At 37.6% G+C, this 10,174-nt stretch overlaps 1 protein-coding gene across 1 annotated transcript; it reads left to right on the top strand.

Moving 5' to 3' along the window:
- Positions 1–5,089: 5,089 nt before the first annotated feature.
- On the top strand, positions 5,090–9,580 carry LOC124641105. Its single transcript, XM_047179080.1, has 4 exons — positions 5,090–5,175; positions 5,833–6,005; positions 6,498–6,652; positions 9,476–9,580. The coding sequence occupies exons 1-4, from the start codon at positions 5,090–5,092 to the stop codon at positions 9,578–9,580; spliced, it is 519 nt and encodes a 172-aa protein (XP_047035036.1).
- The last annotated feature ends 594 nt before the right edge of the window (positions 9,581–10,174 follow it).

Here is a 10,174-nt window from a genome sequence, read left to right as displayed (position 1 = left end):
TCTGTCCGTCCGTCCGTCCGTCCGTCTGTCACTAGGCTGTATCTCATCAACCGTAATAGTTAGAGAGTTGAAATTTTCACAGATGATGTATTTTTATTGCCGATGAAAACTAGAATTAAATAAATATTTTGGGGGGCTCCCATACAACAAACGTGATTTTTTGTCCGTTTTATAAATAATGGTACCTACCTACGGAACCCTCCGTGCGCGAGTCCGACTCGCACTTGGCCGGTTTTTTATTTTACTCATGAGAGGCGGGTGGCAGGTCTTGTTACATTAGCCAGGAGTACGCAACCAGAATAATGATAAATCACAGAAAAATATGGCCTATTTTGATACGGAGCGTTGATTGGCTCTTGTTGTTTTGTACGTTTATTTACAGGGTATATGTGTACTGTAAGCTAAGTTAGTAAATTAAGATTTTTTTCTACAGTTATGCCATATCGATTTATATTGAAAATAAAGAGATTTTAAATATGTTGCCTACTGTCTAGTTTTATTTATTTTATAGAAGTTTCGGCTTTCATGTCTCAGAAAGGTAAAGTTGAAGGTTATTTATGTAATCTAAACTTCTATACTAATATTATAAAGAGGAAAACTTTGTTTGTTTGGTTGTAATGGATAAACTCAAAAAGTATTGGACCGATTTTAAATATTCTTTCACCATTAAAAAGTTAGGTATATTATCTGCGAATAACATAGGCTATATTTTATCCCGGTGCGGGCAGTAGCTCCCACGGGACGCGGGTGAAACCGCGGGAAAACGGCTAGTAATATTAAAGAGGAATATTAAACACCTTAAACATGCTCGCACATTGCATACTATTTAGTCGGCACTTGGTAGGTTTTTTTTTCTAGAAAGTCGTGAATTCAATCAAAGTTTTAAGTCGGACAGAACTAATACCTAATCGTTGTTGCGTGTTACTTCCATTCATCTTCATACTGATTTATGAGCAAAAACCAACTATCGGCCGATTAAATCTTTGTAGTGTGCGCGCACTCTTAATCATACTCAGTAGAATCACTTAACATTCGTAGTTGAGTGCAATTAATTAATAATGTTTGATTAGTGAGTGAAATTATCGACATTAATGGCTTGCTAACGAGCTTCGTAATGGAACTGTGATGTAGCATCGTAATAAGGCCTTGTAGGCTTACGTGCTTATAAATATAATTAATATTTAATTACCACAAGGAGCTCGTGAAATGAGGAGGGATGATACGCATGCAACAAAGTGTGTGCTAAGTATGAATGTAGATGGATGGAGAGGAAGAGGAAGACCTAAGAAAAGATGGATGGATTGCCTGAAAGATGACATGAATAGGAAGGGAGTGAGTGTCAGTATGACGAGTGAAAGGGGAAAATGGAAGAGGATGACATATTGTGCCGACCCCAAATAAAATTGAGAACAGGGCAGGAGGAAGAAAAGGAAGGAGCTCGTGAAATAAGTCGTGGTGGCCTCGTAGGTAAAAAACCAACCTCTCAAGTATGAGTCCATGAGTTCGATCCCAGGTCAGGCAAGTACCAATGCAACTTTTCTAAGTTTGTTTGTTCTTTTTAAGTATATCTTGGACACCAATGACTTGACTGTGTTTCGGATGGCATGTTAAACTGTAGGTCCCGGCTGTCATTGAACATCCTTGGTACCAGTCTAACCAAGGGGTATTTGGGTTGCCCGTGTAACTGGGTTGAGGAGGTCAGATTGGCAGTCGCTCCTTGTAAAACACTGGTACTCAGCTGCATTCGGTTAGACAAAGAAAATGTTACTCGGGAATAGTGTAGCTTTTGAACAGTGAAAGAATTGTTAAATTGGTTTAGTAGTTTCGGTGCCTTTAGATACTTAAAAAAAGGTTTCCTCTTAATTATTTTGGTATGAATTACCCTCAATATTTTTAGTCCCTCCTAAATAACAGCTTCAGCTTAAGCTTGACATAAAACCTCGTGTAGATTTTTCGAAATGGAAGCGTTTTAAATCGTTTGCAAAAACTACTCTTCGCACTCTCAAATTGAAAACCATGTGTATACCGAAATGGGAATACATACATGAAAACATTCGTTCGTACTAAAACAAAAATGAATAAAAACATTATATTTCTCCATAGAGCATTGAACCAACTGGATACGCAAATGCCGTGCTTGCCTCTCCGAAGTTACATGACAAATGATAAGAATTTATTTTACAAATAGGTTGAAATCATGGAGAACAAAATGACTAGCGGAGATGTCAACACGTAATATCTCCTAAGAAAGTAGCGCGCCAAAATGTGGGTGTTCGGGGGACGAGGCAGGTTACAAGCTCCGCCATTACACGCCGTCTTTAGAATCCGCCCGTTATTTTAAAAATTAAATAATCAATCGAAAAAGTCAGATTGGTTTAGATTTGACAAAGAACCCGAACGCCCGCGTTAATTCTAGTACCTAATTACGCCTACCATACATTATATTGACCTACAAGAAGCCTACCTTCCTTATGGTATCTCCGCACCTTTCGTTAATTCGTGGTTGAAATCAACACGTCCTTTGGAAAAAAGGGAGATGAAGACTATTTCCTGACTATCTTTAGAAAAAACAAACTCAAATGTCATAGTCAAGTCAAGTCTTTTACAATTCAATGATATATATTTTACACAAAGACTGGCAGTCATACTCGTGTGCGTGAGAATTTTGTTGTGTGTGTGTGTAATAATGTAACCTCGCCTCTGAAATAAACAAAATTTTCCACATTGAGAAAATGCTTTCAGCGATTCCGATTGGTTAGCTGCTCTAAGTGTTTCCCTTTACCAGCGTTTTAATAATTTCGAAACTAAAACAACCAATATGGAATTGTGTAAAAAGCGAACTTAATAAACTGGCCAAGCGTTTGTTGCACAGCTGGATAATTCGAATTATCCTAACCTAACTAATTAAGAATTCTTAATGAGGTATGTAATAATAAATTAAATACAACATGTAACAACTAACGCACAACCTGAAAATAGTTTTTCAGAATCATTTACTTCATGGATTTATATTATTTTTAATAGAGATATTTTTTTCCCAAGAAGATATTAAAAATACAAAAATTATTGTCATATTAACCATGTTGTAACGCAAGTTGCAAAATTGCACGATAACTGCTTGTGCTGAAGGTTCTCCTAGAATTTATATAACTATTTTAATAATAACAATGCATATATACAACATGTAACGTAATTAACGCACACCCTCAAACACCCCAATAAGTTAGAATATTATGTTATAATCATAATACATACACTGAATTCTTAATTTATCATGTATATGCATTGTTATTTACTAAATTAGTTACACCAATTCTTGGAGAACTTTTTGGTCATACTACTACGCACGCAAATATCGCGCCGCGCGCCGCTCGACTCGACACAACATAACGAAACTACGGAAAAAGTCGACAATACACGAAGTGTTATTACTTTAAGTTACGGTCTATTTGAATTTGTTTTGACTGTACAGGGTTAATATGACAATAATTTCCGTAGTTTTAATTATTTTTGGGATAAAAATTACCTATATTAAAAATGATATAAATCGATTCAGTAAACGATTCTGAACAAACTAATTTCAGGATGTGCGTTAATTAAGTTACATGTTGTATACATGTTAAATTATATGTATTTATGATGCATACCTATAGTCCACAATAAAGATGATTTGATTTGAAACTAAAAATTCAGTGTATGTATTATGATTCCAACATAGTATTATAATTGGGGATTTTGAGGGTGGCCGTTAATTACGTTAAATGTTGTTTGTATTGAAATTAATGAATGCCGTCACAAAGGGATAATTTAGAAGCAAATCAAATAAATAAGTTTAGAAAACATGAATGGAAGCTAATGCCAGTGTTTACGTGTCTAAAGAAATACTTACAAATGACGAACAATGGACAAAACAATAATCTCTTTATTAACGGTAACTCATGTTTCAAGCTTAGAGCATTAACCCAACCGGAACTGGCTGGAGCACAAATCTGTACGCAAAAAAGTCTGATAAAGCAACGCAACAAATAGGGATAACTCACTCATACATTTTCGATCACATCTATTGTTATGCACCCACTCGACAAAATGAAAACAGAAGCCCACATGATACGAAAACGGGTAGATCTTAACTTTGGCATAATATGTTGAATTGACACATATATTCTGAAAGAAAGCTGATGAAACTTACATAAAGCTAGCAGATTGAAGTAAAGCAAATACTACTTTTATTTCTGTATACGGCCATAGAATAGAGTAGGTGCCTAAGGTACGGCTATAGGCGTCTCCAGTTGGCTGAATATCTAAGCTTTCAATACAAAACTTTTGTCACAAAATCTCATTTGAAACAATCAAAATATCAATTATAAAACGCGCGGAATTTCCTTAACCAAGATTCCAAATTCAAAATACAAAAGTTGGCCGAGTTCTAATTTTGAAAAAGGTTCTATTCTGTATTCAAAATGGATACGCCGTTTTAATTGGCCGCGATTCATTTTGGCGGGAAGACCGTTATTTTGCAGTAATTGAATTATTAATTCGTTCGGGAATGGCGCCATAATGATAATGGTTAAGATGGTGTCTTGCAGTTTATGCTGGAATTCACTTTGAGGATGATTGATTAACCAGCATTTTTAATCACTTTTCTTATTTTTGTGAAAAATACGGAGGGACAAAAGAGCTGACGGTTGAAGTTTGTGATAGCCTACTGAATAAATAAATAAATACGTGAAAAAATTATAGATCCTTACAGCAGTAAAATACAATATTTATAGATAATTAATTACCCACTACTCTTTTACCTAAGTGCAAAAATTAAGTCAAATTGACGTCATATTGAAACTCTATACTAACGTAGTCACAATCTTTTAAAAAGAACAATAATAAAAAAAAGTAAAATTTCACACATTGTCAAGAACTCGTCAAAAATCACATCATACGTCATTCTAAACATCAAACAAACACCAAGTCCAAATTCATACAAAAATGCACTAAAAACACGTAGAAAACAGAAACCCCAAAAAATGCTAAACAGTTCTTCAAAATATAAACCAGGGTATATAGAAAACTAACATTGCTTCGGATACACATAATGGGGAAACCACCTTACAAATACACGGACTCAGAAACTGATGACTCTTGTTCTTCCACGGAGGATAAGAAGAAAAAGAAGTTCTCGTAAGTCATCTGCCTAACCTTTTCCTAAGAATGTTGAGGTCGGACTTAAGCTGAGTACCAGTGTTTGATATGAACTGACTGCCTGTTTGATCTTCTCAACCCAGTTACCCGGGCAACTTGATATCCATTAAAAACTGGGTGTCAGACTTTTTGCCTTCCGAAAGACGGAGGAACTCTTCATGACATGATGGTCACTCAACCACAGACCGACCGGACCAAGCGTTGCTTAATGTTATGATCAATCGCTAATGCTAAAGCTACTTTTATCCTTCTCTGTGTGAGAGGAGGCTTATACCCAGCAGTGGGATGATAAAAAGACTGATAACTGATGACGATGATGAGAAAAGCTGATGATGGACGGCAACTTCCCGCGTCTTCATAACAACTGAGTTAACGACCTAAGAAAATGAGACTTTTGATGTCCTCCTAGCCGATTATCGACTACGGCGGCTGTTCTCATATAAGGAGATTAGCCAGCTGCGCAGGACATATTATAGTGCACCAGCATTTGCGCTTACACAGGTGCACTCACTATTCCTTCACTCCCGTAGCCCCATGGGGCGGTAATCGGACACGACCGGAGAGAGATCAGGCTTTCTTCTTTCAGAAGAGAGACTTTTACACAGTTTATACTATCTTTAAACTTTATATTTTCAGTATCCTCAAATACACGAACGGAAACGTAAAGAAGAAGAAATGTAAGATCCACAGCAAGTCGGAGCCTGAAGATTCAGACCACCCCATCAGGAGTCGCAGCAGCCAGAGAGTGAGATACAAGCTACCAGGCATACTGAAGAACTCCACCTATGAGAGAGATTATTATATAGACTGTGAGTATGTGTAGAAACTATTGGAGTTGACTGCGTCGTTGTCCTCAAGCACGACTGCTATGAATGAGGTCTCGGGTCTCGGGTTTTATAAGACTTTCACACAGCAGCCCGTAGTCTGGAAGTTGGTGATTGATACACCTGTTGGTGAAAGTCGGTCTTGCGCCTGATCTCTCTCCAGCCGTGACGGACGCGGTCGATCCATAGATGGGTGACTATCTTGTCAGGACGAGTTTGTCCGTATTTTAGATTGCGGTGGGAAAGGAAATTTCGCATAAAGATGTGTATTTCAAAAATAAATCACCTGTTTTACGATATCTAAAGTTCTTTTTAAATGTTTGTTTTTTTTTTGAGCAATGTGCGACATCGTTGAAAAAATGATTCCTTTTAATAAAAGTTGATTTGAAAATCAACTTGAAAATTGCCCTGACCGATTCTACTATTTTATTTCATGGTGATTCATACTTTAAGGGATACTCTTTATAAAACTTGCAGCTGCATCTGTATCTCCAGCATCTGAAGACGAGGAAAGTGAGCCGGTGAAGCCACGGCGTCAGGATAGATGCCTGGTGGGGCGGGTGCCCCGGCCTGCGGGGGCGAAGCCCGGCAGGGGCGGAGGCGTCGCCATCATCGTTAAGAAGAATGTCAGTGTAAGTACCTACTTTATAATTTAAAATGCGACCTGCCCCGGCTTCGCACGGGTGCTGTAAACGTATAGACCTTCCTCTTCAATCACTCTATCTATTAAAAAAAAACCGCATCAAAATCCGTTGCGTAGTTTTAAAGATTTAGGCATACATAGGGATATAGGGCCCGAGAAAGCGACTTTGTTTTATATTATGTACCTCTAGTGATGTTATACTGCTGATATTCGAAAAGAAAAATCACCACAGTTTTACAGTTAGCTCAGTCATAATAAGTTTTATGTGCTGAATAATTTCCAGTGAGCTGATTTTTAATTTTACAGAAAATAAAGAGACTCGTTTTGTAGATAATTTCACGACCGTTAGAACATTGGGAGATGTCGACAATAAGCTGATTTTCGTGACCTTTTTGATTTCATTTTATAACGTAGTTAATTATGCAATATCAATTTTGATATCAAAAGACATCGTCATTGCAAAGTCATGATAAAGATTTTGGTGTAAAATGCTTAAAATGTCTGACTAGGTTTGAAAATTGACGAAAACAAATAAAGCTGTATTGTGAAATAAATGTCAGTGATCGTCAGTCTGGCAATATTTATGTTCCGACTGGTTAGCATAATAGCTACATATAGAGAACTAAGCTCACCTGAAAACATTTAAAACGGAAATATATTTCGAACATTTTAAAATGTCTGAAATTCTATTTAGAACAAAGCGACTGGCTGAGAGCTAAATCGTATTGTCAAGCGTCTAACAATTAGATGCCTCGAGGCATACACGCGAGGCAGAGTTGTACACTCAAGTTAGCAGGACTCAATACGGGGGAATTTTAAAATAGACTGGGTTTTAGAATTTGAAAAATAAAGAAATAGGAGGATAAGTGCAATACTAATTTCGTACTGGCTGCTGAAAGAGGGCAAACCCCAGGAAACTACTTCCAGCATCTGGATAAAAAATTGATAACTTACATTCTTCAGATGTCTATATGTAAGTATGTCATGTTTTTTTCCATGAAAATCCATTTGGTAATGTTACACGATTTCATAATTATTTAGTGTACTTTTATGACTCGGTGAGATCGTAAAGGAATTTTGATAGATATTCGAATAAAAACTACGAGATTCCCTTGGGCTTATTTAAATCTATATCAAATCTCATCAAAACAGCTTCACTCCTTTACAAACAAATTTATTAACGCAAACAGAACTTACAAACAAATTCACAATATTATTTCAAATTACAAATTCCCTAACGCAGACTAAAGATTTTTCTAGAAACATTTTGATATTTACTTGTATCACAATTTACACTCATCCCTTAGTTTAGAGGTACCCTATACAGCTGGTTATTGTCGTCCAGGGTCCCAGTAAGGGGTACGTGTCTCTAAGGAGTCCTTTCTAGAAGATTCCGCACGTATTTTCCGTTTTAAAACAAATGACAATTGATTTTAGTAGTTTTCTTAGTGGAGGTGACTAACCTTTTCTCGTTTTCGATATTTTTTGTATGTAGGTATTACGGTAAGACTAGATTGCAGCTTTAACATAACAGTGGTTAATAATACAAAAAAAAAATAAGTATAGCTGTTTTTATGGATTTAATCATGTCCTCAGTGGCGTGCACTTGGAGAGGCCTATGTCCAGCAGTGGACTGCTATAGGCTGATGATGATGATGATGAATCATGTTTAGAGGTAATCCAGTCTACCTTTTTCCTCTAAAGTAACTTCAATGTTTCTCTTCTCTGTTAGTGTGCCAACTGTCATCCAAATCGGTCCAACCATTTTTGAGAGAAAGCTTAACAATCAAGAGGAGAGGTACAAAGGAAAAAAAATACGTTAAGATAAAAAATCACAATGCTTCAAAAATCGAATTGCAAAAGTTTTATAATATCTTGGGCATAACGGGTCTTCTATATTCTATATCTTAACCAAATATAAAAAAGAGTATTTGACATCCAAAAAAACAATAATTGACTCGTGAAGGATTTGCACCTCCGTCCTCCGAGGCCGGCCTGCTCCCAAGAAATGAATATACCTACATAGGATACGGTGAGCAGGCTTCGACTCCCGACGCTCTTAACTACTGAGCTAACGAGTCCTATGAACTGTATGACGAAACTACGATACATATAAACCGATAAATTGACAAAAAAGGCCAAAAAGAACATTGAACATTGAACAGTGATTGCAGGATTCGAACCCGGGTTGGTTTTCTAAGGGTAGCGGCGTTTAAGATTCTGCTATTTGTCTGGTATAGGAGAAGATGAAATAAGGGTGTGTTAGGCGGTATAATTGGGCGTCGGTTTATGTAAATTTTGAAAGCGATAGATATTTATAAGTACATATTATTTAGCGTAGGAAGGCGTAGTTATTTTGCTTTGTAATATTAGGAATGTTAAGGAAGGTAATGATAAATGTTTTATACCCTTGAGTCTTATACATTGGGTTTATAAATTATTTACCTTTATAAAAAGGAGTCTGTTTTTTTCGCATTAAATTGTATGGCTTGCCACAGGATCACCTGCCTACCCTTTTCTCAACTATGTTATGGTCAGCTTCTAGTCTAACCACATGCAGCTGAGTACCAACGTTTTACTTGGAGCGGCTGCCTAACTGACCACTTCAATCCAGTTACCCGGGCAACCCGGTACTCCTTGGTAAGACTGGTTGTCAGACTTTCTGGCTTCTGGCTACCTGGAACAACTGCCAAAGATGTTCAATTGATAGCCGTGGCCCTCCGATTTCACTTAACTCGTCATGCATACCCTCTTTGTCTGTTGAAATTGTATAGAGTAAGCATATTAAGTGGTTTAATTGTTTTCATGGTAGGATCATTGCAGGTTTACGAAGATCGTCAGAGCTCGGCGACTGGCTCCAAAGGGAAAAAGTCCTCACACCGGAAGATGCTATCGAAGAAGCGATCTTATTGATTAAGGTGAGTCCTTATCTGCCTAGCCTTTTAGTATATTGGAGTCTTCTTAATGTGAGATAGGAATTTTAGTTGGTATGTAAGAGCCCTGCCTCATTAGGACGCCAGTGGCGATGTCGCCGGCTACGTATCTAAACAGTTAATATTGAAACGTATGGTACCTAACTCACTTGGCGACGGTTTGGAAACGTCGCCAAATATAAAGCGTGGCCACGAGCTACAGCTCTCTACGTGGCTTCTGGACATTCTAGCAGCTTGGCGACGTTGCCACTGATGCCACTACAACGTACACGGTAAAGAGCACTTCGCTCACTCAGTCGCCAGTGTGGTTGCCCGTCAGCGTTTCTTCAGCGACGACGTAAACAATTGACTGTCGAGACGCGATGGCCACTCGACTTGGCAACATTTGGATGCCAGAAGTAGCCAGACCTGCGCAGCTGGCGACGTCGCCATGGCGTCTTAATGAGGCAGAGCACTTAATGTATTTTGTTTGTTGTGTTCTAAAGGTAAAATGGTTGAACCTGGTAGAAATAGATTATCCAGAAACAGTGCCTTAATGCCAAGAAGTTTTTGCGATACGGGAGTAAGACTTCTTACAA

The sequence above is a fragment of the Helicoverpa zea genome, chromosome 22 (genome assembly GCF_022581195.2).
Source record: "Helicoverpa zea isolate HzStark_Cry1AcR chromosome 22, ilHelZeax1.1, whole genome shotgun sequence".
NCBI lineage: Eukaryota > Metazoa > Arthropoda > Insecta > Lepidoptera > Noctuidae > Helicoverpa > Helicoverpa zea.
This window is presented reverse-complemented; position numbering and strand designations above follow the sequence as displayed.

What these genes read in the sequence shown, in the direction of transcription:
- LOC124641105 (XM_047179080.1), top strand. Translation starts at nt 5,090, where the DNA reads ATGGGGAAACCACCTTACAAATACACGGACTCAGAAACTGATGACTCT. An exon ending in AAGAAGAAAAAGAAGTTCTC is followed by an intron (nt 5,176 to 5,832) that starts GTAAGTCATCTG and finishes TTATATTTTCAG; the next exon opens with TATCCTCAAATACACGAACG. An exon ending in GAGAGATTATTATATAGACT is followed by an intron (nt 6,006 to 6,497) that starts GTGAGTATGTGT and finishes TAAAACTTGCAG; the next exon opens with CTGCATCTGTATCTCCAGCA.